The 22,977-nt window shown below is 34.0% G+C and overlaps 2 protein-coding genes and 1 pseudogene across 3 annotated transcripts; 1 reads left to right on the top strand and 2 right to left on the bottom strand.

Annotated features, from left to right (window-relative positions):
- Nucleotides 1-6,501: 6,501 nt before the first annotated feature.
- On the bottom strand, nt 6,502-6,978 carry LOC120218047 (metallothionein-like protein 1). The gene is made up of 3 exons (XM_039215045.1): nt 6,917-6,978; nt 6,716-6,805; nt 6,502-6,627 (listed from the first exon to the last, which is right to left on the bottom strand). The coding sequence occupies exons 1-3, from the start codon at nt 6,967-6,969 to the stop codon at nt 6,540-6,542; spliced, it is 231 nt and encodes a 76-aa protein (XP_039070976.1). The 5' UTR covers nt 6,970-6,978; the 3' UTR covers nt 6,502-6,539.
- Nucleotides 6,979-10,185: 3,207 nt separating this feature from the next.
- Nucleotides 10,186-13,016, top strand: LOC120218037 (annotated as a pseudogene).
- Nucleotides 13,017-14,138: 1,122 nt separating this feature from the next.
- LOC120217637 (aquaporin NIP1-2-like) lies at nt 14,139-16,688 on the bottom strand. 2 transcript variants are annotated; one of them, XM_039214719.1, is made up of 5 exons: nt 16,683-16,688; nt 15,119-15,346; nt 14,837-15,034; nt 14,599-14,660; nt 14,139-14,391 (listed from the first exon to the last, which is right to left on the bottom strand). In XM_039214719.1, exons 2-5 carry the CDS (start codon nt 15,338-15,340, stop codon nt 14,178-14,180), a joined length of 696 nt encoding a protein of 231 aa, XP_039070650.1. In that variant the 5' UTR covers nt 15,341-15,346; nt 16,683-16,688; the 3' UTR covers nt 14,139-14,177. The 2 variants fall into 2 exon arrangements, with proteins under 2 accessions (XP_039070650.1, XP_039070646.1); XM_039214715.1 differs by lacking the exon at nt 16,683-16,688 and having other exon boundaries at nt 15,119-15,483.
- Between the last annotated feature and the right edge of the window lie 6,289 nt (nt 16,689-22,977).

The following is a 22,977-nucleotide window of genomic DNA, read 5'->3' as shown; positions in this document are numbered from 1 at the left end:
GGTCACGTTATCCCCTCAAATGAATATTTCAAGTACCTAGGGTCTATGATACATAAATATGGGGGTGTAGATGATGATGTTATACATCGTATAAAGGCGGGATGACTAAAGTGGAGGGCTGCTACTGAAGTTTTATGTGACAAGAAGGTGCCTCTAAAACTTAAGGGAAAATTTTATAGAATGGCAATAAGACCAACGCTGTTGTATGGATCAGAATGTTGGGCAATCAAGAAGGATCACGTAAGGAGGATAGAGGCCGCAAAAATAAGAATGCTTCGATGGACATGTGGTAGGATTCTGTGGGATATGACACCAAACTATGCTATTAGGATGTCCTTGGGGGTGGTGCTTGTATCCGAAAAATTAAGGGAGGGAAAACTACGGTGGTTTGGGCATGTCCTTAGGCGACAATTGTCGGATGCGGTCAGCAGGGTAGAGTCGATTACAGTCGATGGTGCCAGGAGGAGAGGACGACCAAGGCAGAAGTGGGAAGACTGGTTGAGATCTGATTTGAAGGATTTAGTCATTACCGAGGACATGACCTCTGATAGGAAAGTATGGAGACTTAAGACCAGGGTAGCTGAGTAGTACGGGTCACAGTTATAGAGTGTAGCATATATGTCTTCTTTTTAATGCCTTCGTAATAATTTCCATGACTTATACTTTATATACGTTTCTGTCATTAGAATTTATGAATGCTTAGAACTAGGGTAGCGGAGTAGTGTTGCCTTAGTTTAGGTTTTCACCCATTTGACTTTATTCCTTCTTGTAGATTGCTATCGTTGACTATTGTGTATCATTCTCTTCAGGTTTTCTCTTTTTGAATTTAGTAAGGTCTTACATTTCTGTCTATATGCAGAGATTTTTACGCAAGGATTTTTTAGCAAGGATTAATTCCCATTACAGATGCGCATATGAAGACTGCATATGAAGACTGTTCAACTATGTATTTATTTATTTATACATGCATTGCATTTTATCTTTATTTTTAATTTTCTGACTGCCAGAGGTCTTCCACGGAAGCTGCTCTCAATCATGGCGTTGGGGGCAGCCTACTACCCTACCTCCTCTTACCCCATTGCATATGGGAATAGGGTTTTGTTGTTGTTGTTGTTATATTTTGCATTATTATTTATGTATATACACTTTATATATATATATAATTTATAGTTTATAGATATACTTATATACTTTATATATAAACTATATAATTTATACATAGTATATATATAATTTATAATTATACATAATATATAAATAAAAGTTGTATATATTTAAATATAATTAATATATAATTTATATATAAACTATATAATTTATATTAGTAAACTATATAGTTTATATATAGTTCAATAATTCATATATAGACTCTATAGTTTATACATAATATATATATAGTTTATATATAGTATATAATAATATAAATATAAACTATATAGTTTATATATATAGTTTATATACTTTATATATACACTTTATAGTTTATATATAGTTTATATTAATAAACTATATAGTTTATACATAATATATATAGTTTATATAGAGTATATAATAATATAAATATAAACTATGTAGTTTATATTCTTATATACTTTATATTATATACTTATATACTTTAGTCTTTATAATTATACTTTATATATATAATATACTTTATATTATTATATATGTATTATTTATAGTTTATATATATACTTTATATTTAAACTATATAAACTATATAATTTATACATAGTATATATAACTTATAATTATGCATAATATATAAATATAAGATGTATATATTCAAATATAATTCATATATAATTTATATATAAACTATATAATTTATATTAATAAACTATATAGTTTATACATAATATATATAGTTTATATATAGTATATAATATTATAAATATAAACTATGTAGTTTATATTCTTATATACTTTATATTATATACTTATATACTTTAGTCTTTATAATTATACTTTATATATATATAATATACTTTATATTATTATATATGTATAATTTATAGTTTATATATATCTCAGGTAGTAACATACAAAAATTTTCAGTTCAGAGAAATATTTCGGACGATTGAGTTTAGAAGATCAGAATAGGTTATCTAGTGTGTTCCCGTAAAACCGGTGAAAAGATACGGATCTTTTTAAAACATATTTTTTATTCAAAAATCATAATAATCCCTCTAACCGCTACACATCATAATGTGTAAGTTCCCAGAACCATACACCCAACCGCACAACCAGGAAGGCCCTGAGCACAAAGTCGAGGAGCCTGCAGATATACTTCCTCCAACATTACCCCCCAAAATAAAACATTTTTCCGTCAGTAAATGGAGATATCAGAAATCAAAACAAAATTCAGATCAGATATCAGAACAAAATCCATATAAGAAATCATAACAAAATTCAGGTCAGGTATCAGAACAGAATTCAAATCGAAAATCAAATAAAACATTCATGTGATTAGGGAACACACTAGTGTTTACAGATATTATTCAGAGGTACTGGATAATCTTATCAGATAGAGAAACACTGATCTATAGTATACCGATAAAATATCAGAAGTTAGAATCACTATTGGAAGAGTTCATTAGCTGACAGAATCGTCAATTATTCAGAATATGATTTATCATATTCATATCTTATTCAGACATTTTTCGGAAGCTTTTCGTAATCAGAAGGGTATTCAGAATGTGATTTAAGCTGATAAGGAAGAAACGAAGATTCAGAACATTTTCAATCTATGTCGATTGATCAGATTATTGAACAACTCGAGATGAACATCTCCCAGAACTGATGCTTGTCGACTGGTCAATTCATTTCCCTTCCAGGGTATTCACTCTTTAATACCAAAATGCATATCCATACATCATTTCCAGAATCATCGTTGAATAGATCTTCCAATGGTCTTTATTTCATTTCCACGTTTCAACGATATCAAGAAATGTTGACGTACTTGATTCGTGGTTCATTACCTATAAGGACAATACATTATGTAAGTTTATCAGTATTCCCAGACTAATCCGAATCACATATTTAATCCTAGTCATTGTAGTTACTTAGTTCATTTAGTAGTCAAGTTTATTCCGATTACTTCAGAGTTTTCCAAAGTAATTCGGGCGTTTTTGATTTCGGATACATATTGTACTTTCGTTCAGTTCAATTTTGTATTCGTGGTTGATTTGTCTAACGAATATCCACTTCTTAGTACCGAATGCGCTCTGGAGTTGAGCTAATATGAGTACTTCCAGAATTATCATCGATCCATACTTGAGGAGACGAACAATGATTCAAGTGGTATCTATGTCATTCAGGTATTGATATAGCACTAGTATTGATTGACCGGCTTAATCTGTGTTTCATAAATTTTAAGAGCAGTACAACATCCATGTTTATTTGAATTTCTTAATCCAAGACATTTACTTATTCTAGTCCATAAGGGTATTTTGGTCATTTTGGTGCTCAATGTTAATTTAGTCCTTTTAGAGCTTGAGGATATCAAATGATTCCTGAGCTTGGTGATATTCTTGATTCATTTCCATTCCAGGGGTATTTTGGTCATTTTACATATCCAATGTATTTCAATCATTTCCTTCCGTATGATCTTATTATTTAATTCAAACTTATCATCTATTCTAGTCTTTTCGAATAGTTCTGATAAAAGAGCACGCTCGATAAATTATTCTTCAAGTATTTACTCATAACTTGGAGATTTTCGGGTCAAGTGCCTTCTCAGATGTTACAAATAGGTTTTCAGGAATTTTCTGTACAAAGATAGATCTTAACAATTAAATCTGTAATTTATCGGTTTAGGTACGAATTCTCAGGGTACTTTCTCATTCTTAGTCAACTCGGACTATTTTTAGCTCTCAAGGGCATTTTCATAATTCCTTAACCAGGTAACTTCGGTATCAAAACTCTTAACAAAGATAAATATAATTTAGAGATCCTAGGATTAATTGTTTTTCAGAATAATCTCTAAACTTGAAATTATTCTTTATCAAACTTCTAATTTATTGTACAAGCCATCAGAATTTTATTCAGTTACCAAACTTTTTACCGCATTCGTATCGAGTGTAGGAATTATTTAACTACCCAGATGTGACCAAACAATTTCTTATTCATGCATTTACCAACACCAACATGTTCCATAAAGCATAAAAGGTAGTAATGTATTACCTCGATTTTCGTATCATACTGATCGACCATTTAAATTCCATTCGAATGCCCTCAATCTTTAATTCAACTTCCAATAATTCCTCAGAAACATATAAACACAAATTTCATTAAAAACGGAGCTTAATTATGAAAAACGGATCGAATCGGCTGATTAATTAGTGAAAGTCAGCTTACCGGGTTCGAATTTGGTGAAACGGACTCAGGACATCGAAAAACATAAAATATGACTTTTCAAAAAAATTTGACTTTTTGGTCAAAGTCAACTATCAAAGGTCAACGGTCAATAGTCAACGATCAACGGCGGTCAACAATCAACGGCTCAGTCCAGGCGGCTCAGCTCAATCGGCTCCCCTGGATGACAAACGACGCCCACTCTCAGAGGGAGGCGCGTGCGGCGGCTCTGGTCGTCGGTTCAGAGTAAAATTTTCCAGATTTGTAGATCGAGACCTCGATAGTCTCGTGTAAGTGTTATTTTTCACCAAAACATAACAAATTGTAGAATTTTAAAACGTACCAACTTATCCGACGGTGGCTGGTGAGTGACGATAATGGAGTAACAACGGCGAGACGATTTCGGTCGGGTTTTAAGCGCACTGTGATGATGAGTCCGATGGAGTAGGAGGTGTGATGAACGGGTGGCGGGATCGACTTGAATCGACGGAAAACCAACGACAATCAAGTTAAAACCGACGAAACCTACGGTTGATTTTTACAACGAACGACACCGATTCACGACGGGATAGAGGTCGGGTTTTGTTCTCCGTTCAATTGTGAGTCTATTGGTGGTTTTGGATCGATGAACGGTGGACGGACGGTGGAGAAATCGGAGTTACAAAAGAGGTTGACGGGGAAGGAAATTGGGGGAAAATCTGGGAAAACTGAGCACAGGGAGGAATTTTTCAACACATAAGAAAAATGGATAAATTCAGGACTGGGTTGCTGAATTTCTTGCACTTCCTAAATAGTCTGCTAACTTTGCGATTTTACACTTTAATCTTCAATTTCATCCAAAATACCACTTAAATTCAATACTTTATAATTTCTAAAATTTAGCCCATAAATTAGAGAGTGACACTAAAATTAACTCATACTTATTAATTATTTATATTTTTTAATTGGCCTATAACTTTTTAAAATGGGTATAATGTAGTACTTTTTATATTAATTTCAACCTCACATTTTAAAATTATTTCGATTTGGTCCCTCATCAATGCGTGTTCTTTAATTTATTTAAATTTTTACTTGTTATTTCATATTTGTTCAATTTAGTCCTTAATTTTATATTTTTCATAAAATAGTTCCATGATTGTTTATATTCTTATTAATTACTCTAAATCATATACAATTACAAATTACAATTCAACGTTCGCGAAAGATGAAAATAATTAATCCAAAAATAAAAATTGACCCAATTTGAACTCAATATGTATCTGATAAAGATCTGACCTTAATTTTATCAGCCAATGATGTCATTCGATATGAACGAGATCTGCCTGAAGTCCATCCGAACCTGAATTAGCCTGGTCTTTATCTGCTCCAGACTTGAACTGTTTTGACCTGAACTGACATCGATCCGAACTGAAAGTAACCCGACCTGAACTGTATCTGGTGTCAAATCAACCTGAAAATGACCTGACCTAATCCGAGTCGAAGCATCAAATTTACTTGACTTGACTTGTATCCGATTTTACCCGACCTGATAGGATCCGATTGAAACCTGAACGATTACCTAATTTTACATCCGTAGTTGGGAGATCCACTTATGGCCGATGGCAATAGTACTTGGCGTCGTACATATGTTATAGGCTATTCTTCATGGCTTAGATTCTGCATTTGCATATGCTATTCTTTTGGTAATTATTTCTTGTATAAGGTTGGGCCAAGAATATCGTTTATGTTAATTTTACATACTTTTACGTCTTCTTTCTTTCTATCGATCTTCTATATCTTCTCATAAATTATGATAATTATCTAAACATATTATATTTAGTCCAAATTTAATTATAACTTTTTAAGCAACCCTTAGCATATGCAAAACATCAACATTAAAAGAAAAAAAGGGTAAAAACATAAACTAATGGAAGGGCTATAGATTTCAGACAAAGATTTGACGCATACAAAAGCAGCAACCAATCTTTTATTCGATTTAACAACATATAATCGAACCGTACCAATCATGAATCAGCTGCAAAAATCCTCAGACAAAGGAATTGCAAGAGATCACGATTATATTATGACACGATAATCTTCTATTAAACAAGAAAGAGACATAAAAAGATACACATAATTGATGAGACGAGTCTCATCGGTCCTTGATTATTATCTGCTGCTATTATCTGTGGCTTCATCGTCGGCTAACAGTTGCATGGATCACAGGTGCAGCTTGACCCGCACTTGCATTCATGTCCTGATTCAGTGCTCATTTCTGATCCCTCGAAGTTCCTGTAATAAGTAAACCATTAAGAAACAACCGTAACCAAATGCTTGCAATAAAATTTTTGAATCTTTTAAGATTTAGTCTGAAACTAACATCTTCATCGGAGCAACTCCCGAGATGATGGTCTCAGCATTGGTTGTCTTCCCGGAGTATCCTAGGTTAAGGTTCCTGCTGCATCTGGAATTTAGAAAACAGGAACAGACATCTTTATCGTTCAAGTTTGATTCATTTACATTAACTTAAAATCATATATATATATATATAACGAAAAGCAAGAATCGTAAAGAAACTTCCGAGCAGTTGTCGCCGCATTTGCAGCCAGAACCACAACTGCATCCCGAAGACATTCCCCCCCCCCCCCCCCCCCCCGAAAGTGAAGGAAAGAGTAAGAAAATTTCTAAGAATTCTATAGACTAAGGCAAGCTCGAAAGATAAGAGGTGAGCTGTGATACGATAATTCGATCGGTATTTATAGTGAACTTCAAGTGAGGTAAGTTAAATATCCACCGTACACGTGGTATGATATTAGATTCTTGCGTCTTCAGAATGGTCCAAGTGAATCAGCCTCGCTATCCTCCTTAGAAATGATAATTAAAAGATGAAGTAATCACTAATAAATACAATATAAATTTATCCATGCACCAAAATGTACATAAATATGCAATACCGACTCTTGGAAATATCTAAACTTTGCGTTTGCATCATGATTAGAAAAATTATCAACAACCAGTTAGTCTAGTGGGAAGATGTACTAGGTCCTTTAAGTAAGGTAAGGAGTTCGAATTTTGGCGTTTGTAAATGAACCAAATTAGGTTGGGAGGGTCGCCCTCGTCTCTGCAGTACCCGATTTGGATTAGTCAGTCAATAAATCGGATATCAGTGATTAATTCAAAAAAAATTGATGAGACAAAAAAGAATGGTAAAATACATTATAGGTCAATAAATTATGTTCAGTCATTAAATTTTTTAAAATTGTAAAATAATTATTAAATTCATCAAATCATTATAAAATAATAACTTTGTAATAGTCTGAAAAATCTATGGTATACATTAGGATAAATTGACTAAATAAATAATGAGAAAGACATGGATCATGCAACTTTGGAAACATGCTTCCATTATTTATAATAGAGGCAACACATAAAAAATAATATTTTATTTTTATAGAGCTTTTGGATGAATATATGAATTTGCATCTTTTCTTGAAGATTATTGTTATTATTATTATTATTTGGTATGTTATATATATTTAGTGTGCATATACAATTTTTAAGGGTGGATTTGATATTCACAAACCAACTTATTTCAGTAGTTAAAGGAATTGTTGTTGTTCCTAGAAATTACGGATTCGAGCACCAACGACTGTAGCATGGTGATAGAATATTTGTAATCATCTTATCTTAATAAAAATTTTTTTTTAAAATTTTTGGTGGCATTTGTTTTATTTTCTAATTGACAAGTCAGTTTTTTGTTACTGTATTACCGAAAATTAACGATTGAATAACTTAAAAATCAAACGGACCGGTAACATAAATGATGGAAATTAATATTTTCTTAAAAGAATAATCAAATTACACAAATGTTCATTAATGTTTGAGTAAGTTTTTTTTTCTCTACTAAAGTTTTAAAATTAATAGATTAACCACTAATTTTATCAATTTATAACAAATCGGTCTCTTACGTTAACCGCAGTTACTCTAGATGACGAGAGCGCGTTAACCTCCAACTTGGTACCATTTGACCTGCAATTTGACCATCTTTCTTTTTCATCTCCACTCTCTCATCTCCCCACTTCTTTTTAACTCCTCAAAAGTCAAAGCCCATCATTTATCTTCAATCTTCATCCACTGCTCACCACCTCTACGTCATCCCACATCTCTCTAACATTTTTGCCTGCATATCTTGATATAAATAACTAAATAAGTTCAATTCTTCTTTTGTCACCTCATTGTTTCAGGTTGATAAGACTTCAGCAATGACGGCTCCGTCGGCTGCGGCGGGTACAAGAGGAAGGATGGGGACGTCGGGTGAGGAAAATCCGAGTAATGGTGTTGGGTCTTTTTTTGATAATTCTCCTGTTCCTTTTTCTTTCCATCTCGTTTAAGGAACCTTTTTCATTCTATTAGATTTCATCGCCTCTAGAACTGGAACGTATGTTGTTACCCTGATTTATTTTTCTTCGACGCCACCTTTATCAGTTTATTTTCTATGCTATGTGATAGGATCTGGGCAAAAAGGCATTCTGTTGCAAGGTCAAAGGAAAGAAAAATGCAATGTATAGCTGGCGCCGAGCTTGAGCGGAAAATACACACATTGCAAACAGAAGCAACGACACTCTCTGCTCATCTGACTCTAATATTACAGGTGGGCTTTGGGCCTTCTTTTCTTGTGTTTGTACTTCAACATCATGAGATGACTGCTGAAAATAGCAAGTTGAAACTGCGGTTGAAAACAATGGAACAACAGGTTTACTTGCAAGATTGTGAGCACCTCTTGATATACTTCATTAGAATACCAAAAGCTTATTGCCTTTTCTTATTATGTTTGTCTATTACCTCTTCATCATAATGGAAAATGGTTAGAAAGATTTTGCATGTGAGAATTTGTTTGGATGGCAATTAGAGAAGGAAAAATAGATTGAATCTGCAATATGATGGATATGTGTTCTTTGTATATACATACCTTCCGTGCATTGCTTATAAATATGCATTTTACACTTAACATCCTCCAACACCTCTTATGTCTGTAGGAAAAGATGTTATTACAAAGTAATTGAATGGTTCTTGAAGTAGATTTTTCAATTTTTGGCTTGCATATTACTTGAGAATATAATGCCGTTCGTTTTATCCCGAGCATCTCACTAAAGCTCGAGCTGCTTTTATTGTTGCCTGCATGGATGCATTAATGATGTTTTTCCTTTTTTTTTGTTATCTGATAGCAATAAATGGTTCGTTGAAACACTAAATTCAACATCTAAAGTTGTTGACTTCCCAATCCATGCTAAATGTTTGACCAAGGAAGAACTACGCATCTTGTATATACCGAAGTAGAGAGCTGTGGGATGACGAACGTAGTGGTCGTTCCTCAACTGGAGCGTAGCTTCCCCCCCCCCTCTTGGAGCAGTAAATTTAAAGAGTGGAAATGGGCGAGAAAGATGGTCAAAATGGCGGTCAAACGATGCCATGTATATACCGAAGTAGAGAGCTGTGGGATGATGTACGTAGTGGTCGGTCCTCAACTGGAGCGTAGCTTTATTTTATTCCCTCTTGGAGCAGTAAATTTAAAGAATGGAAATGGGAGAGAAAGATAGTCAAAATGGCGGTCAAACGATGCCACGTTGGAAGTTAACCTGCCATGTCAGTTTTTATCACCCACGCTACTAATGCGAAGCGATCTATTTATTATAAACAGATAACATTAATAATTAATTTATTATTTTTAAAACTTCAATGATAAAAAAAATTTATTTAAATATTAATGATAATTTATGTAGTTTATCCAAAATTTAATTTGATATAATTTGTCATCCGGTAAAGCAAAGGGACAAATATAGTGAGTGGTTCTCTGGTTAATCCATTTTGCAATGGAATCGGAAAACAGCGATGGAGCCAAGCAGGTCTTCGATACACACGATGACTCGCCCATCATTCCCATTGACCAATCACATCCTTCCACGGCTCACTTACCCTCTACTCTCCGCCGCCGAACCTTCTCTCCTGCTGGTGTCTCCTCCAAGGAACTCGGAGATTCCCTTCCTGAAATTTCCGCTGTCGACGACCCCTCGAAAATCGAATCTGGAGACCCAAGTTCTAATCTTTACCCCGATTTGGAACCGAATGAAGAGACGTCCGAGATAGCTGAGTCGATTCCTGATGAACTCAACTCTACCCACGTCGTAGTAGAGGAAAGCGATGACGAATTGACGTTCACCACCGCGGGAGACGGTGGATTGGTTGACCGCGACCCAAGCTCAGTTGAAGGCACCGATGAAGTGAACCAGCTCTTCGATACACTCGATGACTCCTCCATTGCAATGGACCAATCAGATCCTTCCACGGCTCAGCTACCCTCTACCCTCCGCCGTCGAACCTTCTCTCGTGGTGGTGTATCCTCCAAGAAACTCGGAGATTCCCTTCCTGAAACTTCTACCATCGACGACCCATCGAAAACCGGTTCTAGAGACCCAAGCTCTAACCCTTTTCACGATTTGGAACCAAATGAAGAAGCGTCCGAGATCACCGAGTTGATTCCGGATGGACTAAACTCTACCCACGTCATAGCTGAGAAAAGCGAAGACGAATCGACTCTCACCAGCGCGAGAAACGATGGATTGGTTGACCGAGACCCTAGCTCGGCTGACACGGGGACAGAACTAGGTGAGTCCCTACATTCTTCCTCGAGTTTGCTATTGTTTATAGCTGGTTTTGTGGCAAACGCAATTGAGTTTCAGTTAAGTTTGCTATTATGCTTCATTACGATACCACTATCAGTGTTGGGTTTCTGCGACATGTTTATCATTGATCCTTTTCAACCTCTGAGGGAAAGCAGAGCAAGGGTGTTAGATTTATGGAATTCTATTTGTGGGTACTTTAGTCCTACGAATGAGTGGTTAAACTTGAAGGATAGTGGATCTGTATGGAACCTTGCGTTTAGAATAGGGTGTGGACTATTAAGGGCGATATATGTAGGCTGTGTTTTATGTGGTTTATTGTTTACTTCACTTCTGATTAGTGGGGTTTTGATGAGGTATTTGGTGGAGGAACCATTGGAGATTAAGGAAATGTTGAACTTTGATTATACTAAGACTAGTCCGGTTGCGTTTGTTCCGATTGTTTCTTGTGACGCTGCTGGTTGTGGTGTGAAATGTACTGAGAAGATAGGTATTGGGAAGAATGTGGGTTCCCGAGTCATACGAGGTGGTCACAAATTGCAGCTCAGTGTTTCTTTGACATTGCCAGAGTCGAATTACAACAGAAAACTTGGGATGTTCCAGGTATTTGGCTGGTTGATTTATGTAATGCAGATATTGTCATTATTTTCGAGTATTTTACTTCTGTTCATTTGTGTTTTATGTTAGGTACCCGAAATCAGTTTCGGGTTTATGGATCTGTTTGTAGTTTTAGGTTGGTTTAGTTGTTTGCTGGAATTTTGCCTTTTAATATACTCTTTTATAACTTATTAGATGAAGTAATTTGAACTAGGAAGTTAGTAAGTTATCTTGTTGTTTGGTTTCGATTGTTCCTCAACTTTAATCATTAAGGTAATGAGTTGTTATTTTCATCGGTTACTAACCTCTTGATACCGGGAATTCGTAGTCAGAGTACTTGAATGAGTCAATAGCATTGCTAACCTCATGATTTGTGTTTTAGTCAACGAACCTGCATGAGGATCCGAGAATAAGTTGGATGAATATCGGGTGGTCCATCATTTGCATTTAAGCAGCATGAACATAGGGTCTCAAACACTAAGATTTTGATCTGTAAAACCCAGTTACATTTTTATGTATTCTATTCTCCTGACCATTTCTATCTGTGGTATTTTCCTAAATAACATAATATAGTCCTTGAGGTGGATAATATGTTGGTTTAAACCCGAGTCTACGAAACAGGCTATGAAAGTTTGTTAACATGGAAGATGTCCATTTTACTAAATGTATTTCTTCCTGAGAATAGGTGGTTCCAGTTTTTGTTTATCGGTTTTAGTTACCAAACTTGAATTGTGTGAGTGCTAGTGCAACTTCATTTTTGTAGGTCAGGGTAGATTTCCTGTCTGTTAATGGGACACCCTTGCCAGTTCAAGCCATCCATGCATGCTGAAATTCAGAAGCGAGCCTATCCGCCTTCTGCTGACATTCTTCAAGCTCGCTCCTCTAGTCACTGGCTATTCGTCGGAAACACAGACTCTGAATCTAAAGATCAGAGGCTTGAAAGTAGGAGTTGTGCCTACCGGTTGCTTAAGGGTAGTACTCGAACAACGAGCTGAGTACAGACCAGGTGCTGGCATTCCTGAAATATATGATGCATTTCTATCCCTCAAGTCCGAACTTCCTTTAGTCAAACAAGTGATACGGAGTTGGAAGAGAACGATATTCATATGGGCCAGCATGACATTGTTTACGACGGAGTTACTGTTTACTTTAGTTTGTTGCAGAGCTTTACTGGTTCCAAGAACAAGGACAAGAGATGGCTCTGGTAGCAGCCGGTCTATAGAGAATAGTCGGCGAACCCACGTTTGAAGCAACGCTACGTTGAGGATAATAATGTAATGAAGGTTCACCTTGTATTTGAACACCCTAATTCCATAGGGCACCTTAACCTTATTTTCCTACGAACTTCTTTAATTTTTGTACTAACGATCTTTATTGCATATTATATTCCTAAATTGACATTAAAAAGTAGTTTGATTATTCTATTAATGAACCAATATCGTGTATTTTATACAATCATTGACAATTTTCAATAGATTATTCACCACTTTTAGTACTATAATAAACCTTGGCCATTTATTTGATTCGTGCTTTAGTCTATAAATGAACCAAAATACTATTTTCAAAACAGAAAAAAACATACAACGCTCATGGAGTATTATTATACACAAAATCTCATATTTTGTATACAATTTTCAAATAGGTCACTATGAACAATTTAGATGAATAATCAAGATGGACGTAGGATTTTATGTTAGGGTATAAATTTATAAAATTTGACAATTTATCTTATACCCAAACTATATCGGTCACAAAGGACAATTAGGGGAGATTGAATTGTTTTTTTGGCCCACGAGGCGATGCGTTTTTAAAAAAAATTAGCTTATTAGGTCATCTCCAGATTTATTTTGAGATCTACCGCAAATGCTAGTACAGAGAAAACTCGTTATATCTACATGACGAGTTTGCCTAAATAATATTTTTTTTATTTAAACTTTTTACGTCGAATTGATGAGTTCTAATAAAATATAATTTTTATTAGAGTTTATGATGTTGGAATGACAAATTACAATAAAAAAATATTTATTAGGTATCATCATGTTCATGTGACTATTTTTTAAGTCACTGTAGCAAATACCGTAGTTTACAAAATAAAAAATATGGTGCCGTATTGATCATGACTCCTGGTTGCCCTGGCAAAGTGGCAATTACGGGAATATTGAGCATGGCATTCACCCTAAATGAAAGGGTTTCATGTATTGATGCCTCAACCCCTTCATGAAATGGCCTACAAGTAAATAGGACGGGTATTTGGTTAAGTCGAATTTATAAAAATTATTTTATAATTTAAATTTTATTTAAATTTTTTAGTTGAATTAAATTTATGAAATTTAATTTAAATTTAATCAAATATATTTCTTTCTAATTGTACTCTTTTTTTAATATGTTACGTACTGCTTTCTCATATCTGTTTAACATTGGATTTTCTGAAATTTAATTTCATGTCGAGTGCTTAATATGTGGTTTCAAAATCCCTTCTTTATTTATGATTAACAAAAACAGAAAGCACTTCAGATAAATGAAAGTTTTACATAAATAAGCCAAAAAGAAGGCCCCGGGCGTATAGATTTAACTGGAATTACGTGAAGCCTTGAGAAAAGAAGCACTCTTGGTGATCTCCCGCAAGGGCTTATCGGTGTACCTCACCAGGTTATAAGCCCAAGCACCCGACACTGCCCCAATAATTGGTGCTATAAGGTATATCCATAAGCCCCCGTAATGATGCCACACGATTGCTGGCCCCAAGCTCCTTGCCGGGTTCATTGATGCTCCCGTAATCGGCCTGTCGATCATTAAATAAGTTTAGTATCTGTTTATAATCTTTTTAATTATTAATAACTCACATATCTTACAGACATGACTGCTCCAAAATGAAATTTTTAGGGAGAACAAAACTCTCTTTCACTACTAACATCACTACTAAGATCATGAGTTCAGTTTTGGTAAGATTTTGAGTCTAAATAGGTAAAGGAAAAAAAAAATTAAATACCCAGCAAACAGCACATTAAGCAGCACAGTGGCCCCAACGGCAAGTCCAGCAAGTTCTCCAATCTGAATATATACATACATGTATATATATAACGTATTAGAGATAATGAACATGAGATTTGGAAAGACTGAATTCACTGTCATTGACCTTATCTAGAATTGTTTTTGAGAAACCAAATTGGTAGATATCAAAGGCAAGTGAGGTTGGCTACTTAAATTCACCAAACTCGTTGACTTACAGCTCTGTTATCAGTGGCAACGCCGGAGATAATGAACATGAGGTAGAAAGTGATGATGAACTCGATAACAAACGCCTGTAAATCTGATCCTTGCGGCGACGTTCCGGCGAAGACGTTGTCCGGACCGCTGAAGAGAAGACGAAGTGTTCCGGCTGCCATAGTCGATCCGAAAACTTGAGCTGTTATATAAGCTGGAACCTACATGAAAAGAACATCAATCAAATTACACCATTGAAAACTTGAACATTGAATAGGCTAAAAATCCTGGAAAATAATGGTAACCTGTTTGAGAGGAAATCTTTTGCAGGTAGCAAAAGCAATGGTGACTGCCGGATTAAAATAGGCACCGGAGATGTGCCCGACGGAATAAACCAAGACCATGACGGCCAATCCCCAAACTATGGAAATCCCAGGTAATGAAACCACTTTATCATTGTTTACATTCACCACCACCGACGCACAGCCGGCGAATATCAAGAAATATGTCCCCAACACCTCTGCCATCAGCTTCTGCATGAAAGGGACAGTGAAACCGACGTCGGATTCGGCTGCCAGATGCGGATTCCGATTGGCTTCGGCTTCGACATTCAAAACGACTCCATGGTTTCCATTATTCTCTGCCATGATAACAAAACTTCTTATACAAGAAGAAAATGAACCCAACAGTGAAAAGAGAGAGACAGATGATGAGATTGTGTTCCACAAACCCACCCAGACAAAGGGTATTTAAAGAGCAGCCTAGATTTTACGGAAAAACATGAGTGAAAAAGAGACAAGTTGGGTTTTCTTTTAGTCCAGTTAGAAAAACAAATTAATAACCAGAAATTGTCCAATGACAATGCATCGATTCGTTTTTCAAAATACATATATAACATTACATGTTTTATATTTGACCAAAATCCATGTATAATTTAAATATTGGTAAAGAATGCAAATGCTACCTCGACTATAGTGGATTATTTTATTAAGCCTCTCGACTATTAAATTTTATAAAATGGTCCTTCGACTTTAGAGTATTGCTTTGTTGAGTCATTTGACTATTAAAAGTTACAAAATGGTCACCCGACTATTCGCTATATTCCAGACTAGTCCCTTTCCGTTAAATATTGGAGGTTGTTTAAATTGAATTTTAACATGGTAACTAGGATATGATAGTCGTTTGAGATTTTGAGATTAAATTTTATCATATCACAGTCAACAAGTTAAAGTTCAACTCAGAATATAATCTATTTTTTAACGAAAAAGGATGAGTTTGAAATATTGTATTTGTGTGAGCTTAACTATTTGTAAACACCTACCTTTGAGAGGTTTATTTGTTTACTTCTTTTTATCCTTTTGTAAAGGGTTTTGGTTATATCTTAGCCAATTCAAAAGATAGGAAGTTGTAAAGGTTACTCTTGATCCTTGAAAAAGAAAGAATAAATTAGTGGATTTGTTAGAAAATCCTAAGTGAGGAGCTTAGGTAGTGGATGTAGACTTGGTTGAGAAGTCGAACCACTATAACTCTTTGTGTTCATTGTCTTATCTTTTACTCTCCTTACTCCCTAAACACATTTTTGTCAATTCACCCATTGCAACTCTTTCGGATTTCATTTTGAGCTTCCGTAAATTCCAACAATTTGTATCAGAGCTTGACTCATTAGAAGGTTTAACAACCTTGAGACGATCCTCGAAGAAGCTCTACCGATACCCGACGTAACCGACAAAGAGATGGCTTCAACCTCTGGTGACTACTACATTGAAGATTCACAATCGGTCAACAAGCCACTTTACTTCAATGGAGTAAATTATGCCTATTGGAATAATATGATGATGCTTGTAACATCCCAAACTATGGGTTAGTGACTAAATTTTAAAAATTCAGAATTTGGTGATTAAAGTAGAAAAGTTGAAAGTTCAATGATTTCTTTGAAAATATTTCCTGAAGGGTAGTAATTATTAAAGGAAAAAAATGGCAAAATGGTCATTTGACTTAGAAATGATAAGATAATGATATATAGGTATGGGGAGATAAGGATAAGGAGATATTTTCTCCACTTTTTCTTCTTCATCTTCTTTCTTCTTCTCCAACGTGAAGCACTCAAGCAAAGGTAAGTTTTCTAATTAGTTGATTTTTTGTTGATTTTAAGTATAAGTTTTGATCTTTAAGTGATACTTAAGCTTAAGAAAAGCTTAAGTTGTCTTAAAATCAAAAGATGAAGAAGTTATGAAAGATTAAAGAGAATGGGGTTTTAAGTGAATTTCTGGAAAAGATTTGATAAGTTAAATTTGAAACTAAATTTGACATGTCATCAACTTAATTAAGAGATATGAAGTGATAGAATTGGATTTAGAGCATCTTGAAAATTTGGTAGGATTATTGATTTTCATATGAAAGATGGAATGTTGAGGTTAAGGATGTATTGAATGAGTAGAAATTAGTTTAAGTATATGTACTTGAGTTATGAATAGAAAAGGAATGAAACATGAAGAACTTAAGGTGAAAATGATGAATTTTCGGGCTTAAAATACAATTATGGGCTAGTGTGCATTGGTACACATTCAACATGTACCGATGCATTAAAGATAAATTTCTAGAAATTATTCAGTGTGTATCGATGCACCCCTTAAAATGAAAACATCGAATGCCATGAGTGCATCAATACACTATAGTGTGTACCGATACACAACAAAGGAAAATAGAAATAGATCTTTATTTTAGTTTAAGAAATGAAAGATTAGAGTATGCCAAGTGGAATGCTGATATGTATACTATATGTGTGATTATGTAGATATAGAACGTAATTTCGTTCTGGAACGATCAAAGAATTAGGATCGAATCAAAGCAAGGCTAAGGTGAGTGCAATTTAATTTGTACTTATATTATCAAATCAACATTGTCTTGCGAAGAGCCAGTGATGGAGTTACTATGGTAAGAAGTGACTCCTAGAATGTTATGTGATTTGTGATTTTTATGTGTGCATGAATACATGAAAATGGGTATATGTTTCATATGTTATTATATGTGATACTGAACTATATGAATATATGAAAGTATGTACATGAATACATGTATAAGTTTATATGTTATTATATGTGATATGTGATGTATATGAACATATGTGAATAAGATATGACATATGTGTTTACATGAAAACATGAGAAATGATATAAGTTATATGATAGATGATATGTGAACATATTCAAATGACATATGTTATATGATATGAAACGGATGATCATATGCACATGTGATATGTGGTAGAAGAAATGATATGAGTACATGAATATATGAAGCATAAGAAAAATTCTCATGTTATATAATACGAGAGCTATAGGTATAGTTGGCATGCCAATAGTCAAAGGTCTACGTGGTCCTTTGGGACATATACAGAGGTCCTTCGGGACAAATACATAGGTCCTTTGGGACAAATTTCACATGCCCCTAGTGGGACCCTATACGAGCTGTGGTGACAGCATATGTGCACAACCTCTATGTACTCACATATCTTTAGTTCTCACAAGTGTACCATGGGCTAATAAAGAGACAATAATAAATACAATATATGTGATGTATATGCTTTTGGTGATATGAAATGTGTTACATGAATTATATGATATACAGAAATGATAAGTACTAGATCATATGGTAAATAGAGATATGATAATGATGGTATATGTGCATGTATGCATTTTCATATATGAAATGTTTTATGGTTTCTATTATATGTTTTTATATGCCTCACTAAGTCAACGACTTAGCGTGTGATTGTTTCACACGTAGGTTCCGAGAAGAGGAAGAATGATAAAAGTTAAGCAAGACATGTCAGTTCTCCTTTCCAAAGATCAGATCAGAAAAGAGTTTAATAATATGTAGTTTGTAATACTTATAGTGGTTGGCATGTAAATAAAGGTTTGAATCTGATATGTTCTAATTGGTTTTGTAAAATCATATGATTGAGTTTTGTAATGTTTTAAACGTATATATGTAAATGGTAATTTTATACTGGTGAAAGCTTAAACTTTTATGAGTTTTATACATGTTTTGCCGAAGTTACTATAACAGTACTGTAGCAGTGCATCGGTACACTCTAGTAGTGCATCGATACACAATTTATATTCGATGTTATTATGCATCGGTACACTGTAGCAGTGCATCGGTACACTGTAGCACTGTTCATGATACTATTCATTAATATTCATGGTACTGTTCATACAGTATAGTACTATTCATACATATAATACTATTTATGAAAACATATTTTTTTCAAATTTGTTATAATGAAATAAAATTCAATAATATATGATCGTATTTTCTTAATATAAGTCCAAATGTTCTATTATTTTGTAAGAATATTGTTTTAAAGAGTTAATGTGGCATCTCGGACTCGTATCCGGGTCGGGTACGGGTTGGGGTGTTACATTTAATGGTATCAGAACTATGATTTAGCCGATTCTAGGCTTAAAATGTAGTTAAAAGTGTTTTAAAAAGTATACATGCCAACACAAAGTGAAAAATATTCCGATCTGATAGTGTAAGGAGTGTACTGTCTTGTTAATAAAATTAAATTGTTATGTTATATTAGATGTATGATCATGGGAGCTTCCAAAGTGAAGTACAAGGTGATAGACTGACGGTAATAGCAATTCACCTGTCCTGGCCAGGCAGGGAGAAGAGCGAACACCTCAGGGAGTGCCTGTATAATATTAGAGAATGTTTTCATGATGTGGAATGATATTTTGATGTGTTTTTAATTTTCTACTTCTTTAACTCATAGAATGAATGTATCGAAATAGTTAAAAGAGTTAAGAGCACCCGAGTTCAAGGGTGAAATTGAGGAAGGTTCTGTTGTTACAGACATTTAGTTAAATGATATGAAGATAATGTTAGAAGGTTTCATTTCTATTAAGTGGAGAAGTTAAATTGAGTAATTTCCTTATTACGTGAGCAAGCTAGAGTATGGTGGACAAATGTCACCATAAAAATGTTAAAAGATTCAAGTGACATGGTTATTGTTTGTATAAGAGTTCAAGAATAAGTACATTGATGACCAGTTTATAAGAAAAATAAAGCTAGAATATACGAGCTTGAAGCAAGGGAATTACACGTACATGTGTATGAGTATAAGTTTAATAAGTTAAGTAGATTTATTGCTGAGTTGATTCTGATTAAGAAGGATAAGAAGGATACATGTGATTGGTTGTTTAGGGCTTATTCATTAAATTAAAAGAGTGTTACTGGTTTTGAATTTGTTCTTATTTCAAGAAATGGTTAATCGCGTTAAAGCTCTAGAGAGAGCTCAGAATGAAAGGATTAGAGAATAAAAATCTCATATGATTAAGAAAATTAGTGCTTCATAAAGTTAAGCACCATCAATGAAAGGTAGAGATTCTGGTATTCAACTTTAAACCAGATATGAATTAGTTGTATTCTCCTCCAGAGAATAAAGCCAATCAGTTCAGACGGATTAGAAATTATAGTATTAAAGGAACATTATCGTTCTGAAATATAATAGTTTCTTTACAGCATGGACAAGATAAAGTGGAGGAGATGGATGTTAATTAGAGAATATTAAAAGACTAAGGAATGGTTTAAGAATATGTATATCAGTGATCAGTTATAAAACAAAGGTAAATAGAATGACTGAATTCGAACCAAAGGAATTGTATTATGGATGAGTGAGAATGAAGGTTTGATAACTGAAGGAAATAGATGATGATTATTTTGACTGGAAAGAATATATATATGGATAATTTGATGAAGGTTTACGTTTTGATTGAAAGAAATAAGTTGAATAATAAAGTAGTGTGATAGTGAGTGTATTAAAGTTAAAGGATTTGTATGTTTGACGGAAACTAAGGATTGATAGAAAAGTTAAAAGGATAAAGAGGGATAAGTATAAATGATATGAAAGGAATGTAAAAGCATAAGGGAAAAAGGTAATGAAAGAATTAAAGTAATGAAGTGAAGTTTATGATAACACGAAAGATTTATTGAAGAGGTGATATGTGAAAAGGAATAGTAGACATGTAGATAGTATTGTGTATAAGCAAGAGTGTGGATATGATAAGGGGTTTACATTATAGATAGAAAGAGTTAGCGATGGCTAACAAAATAATGTGATGGAAATGTATTGGAATTATAAGATGTTGTTAGGTTATGATAACCAAATATGAAGTGGAACAGGATAAAGTTGTATATTTTGATCATAGTAATGTGATATAGTGAAGGAAGTGAGGATTTGTATGTTTGAGTAAAGCTAAGGATTGATAAGAAGAGTTTAAGAATGTATACATCAGTGATCAGTTTATAAGATGAAGAAAGTTAGAATGTTGAGCTTGAACAATGGGAATTACATGGTGTATGAGAATGAATGTGGGTTTGATAAGTTAAGTAAACTATTGTTGAGATGATTTTGATTGGAAATGAGTAAGATTTTTTGTTACTATTTATATGATAAATGACATTAAAGGTTAAAGAATAAGGTTCTGTATAAGTAAAGTGGATTATTAAAGTTACTAAGATGAGATGAAGATAGGTAATTAGAGATAAGTATACATAATATAAAAGAGTGTGGAGTATGAAGGACAAAATATAGTTTGTTTATGTATAAGAAGATCTTGATTATAAAAGAATAAATGGTTAAAGAAATGAAAAGGGTTGAGTTCAAAGGATCAAATATGAGAAAGGTTATATGGAAACGTATAATACTATCCATACGGTATAGTACTGTTAATTAAAACATATTTTTTCAAATTTGTTATAATGAAATATAATTCAACAATATATGATCGTATTTTCTTAATATAAGTCCAAATGTTATATTATTTTGTAAGAATATTGTTTTAAAGAGTTAATATGACATCTCAGACTTGTATCCGAGTCAGGTACGGGTTGGGGATGTTACAATACTCTTCATTCAAGCCAATGATCTAGGAGCTTGGAACTCTATCATGAAAGGCTACACCATTCCAACCGGCGAGGTGGACGATTGGAGTGATGGAGATAAGAAGAAGTTCTAACTCAATGCTAAGGCTATACATATTCTCTTTTGTGCATTAGGCCTGGATGAATATGGAAGAGTCTCCTCTTGTTTAAATGCCAAGGAGATATGAGATAAGCTCCAAGTCACTCATGAAGGAACCAATGAAGTGAGGGAAACCAAGATAAAACTTCTCAACCATAGCTAAGATAATTTCAAGATGAAACTCGTTAAAGACATCAAAGCTATGATGAATATATTTTCTGTAATTTTCAACAGTCTCAAGGGATTTGGAGAAGTAATCTTTAATGATAAGTTTGTGAGGAAGATGATCTACTCTCTTCCAAAGTCTTGGCAATCAAAGAAGACGGTTATTATCGAAGATAAAGACCTAAAGTCTCTCACTGTCGATGAGTTGATTGGTTCTCTTCTCATTCATGAGTTAATGGTAGAGGAAGAGGAAGAAGATGAAGAGAAGCAAAACAAGAAGAGAAGAAGGTAGGCATTGCCTTCAAGTCCACCAATGAGAGCTATTAAGATTCAAGTGAAGAGGTGGATGAAGACGATGATGAAGAAGAAGAGATGGCCAAACTCTTCAAAAAGTTAAAGAGATTCATGTCTTTCAAGGAAATGGAGCATGAATCAAGCAAGAAGAATGGGCATGTCAAGTATGAATGTCCTCTCTTAAAGAAGAAGGGATCAAGCAAGAAAAAAACATTTGTGGAAGCTTAGAGTGATGAAGATGACTCCAATGGTGAAGATAAAGTAGCCAACCTATGCCTCATGGCCATCGAAGGAGATTCAATGGTATATTCTTACTCAAATGATTTAAATTAGCATTATTTTGATGAGTTACAAGATGCTTATAATGAGTTGTATTTGGAATTTGAGACCATGGATTCCAAATAAAAGAAATTAATTTCAAAACTCAAAGTTGAAAATGATTTGTTTTTTTAAAGCAAATATTGATTTTGAAAATCAAAATGAAATTTTGAAAAATGATTTAGAGCTTTCAAAAGTCAAAATCAATGACTTAGAGAAATAAATTTTTTATTTGAAAGTGAAGTTTGAGAGCTTAATAAAAGAAAAAGAATTAATTTCTCAAAACAACTCATTATGTTTAAAAATGACAAAATGCTCACATTGTCATTTTTATAGTCGTTTGGAACATACTTGTCC

This window comes from Hibiscus syriacus, unplaced genomic scaffold (genome assembly GCF_006381635.1).
Source record: "Hibiscus syriacus cultivar Baekdansim isolate YM2019G1 unplaced genomic scaffold, ASM638163v2 tig00000773_pilon, whole genome shotgun sequence".
Classification (NCBI taxonomy): domain Eukaryota; kingdom Viridiplantae; phylum Streptophyta; class Magnoliopsida; order Malvales; family Malvaceae; genus Hibiscus; species Hibiscus syriacus.
The sequence above is the reverse complement of the archived record's forward strand: the minus strand, read 5'-3'. Positions and strand labels throughout refer to the sequence as shown.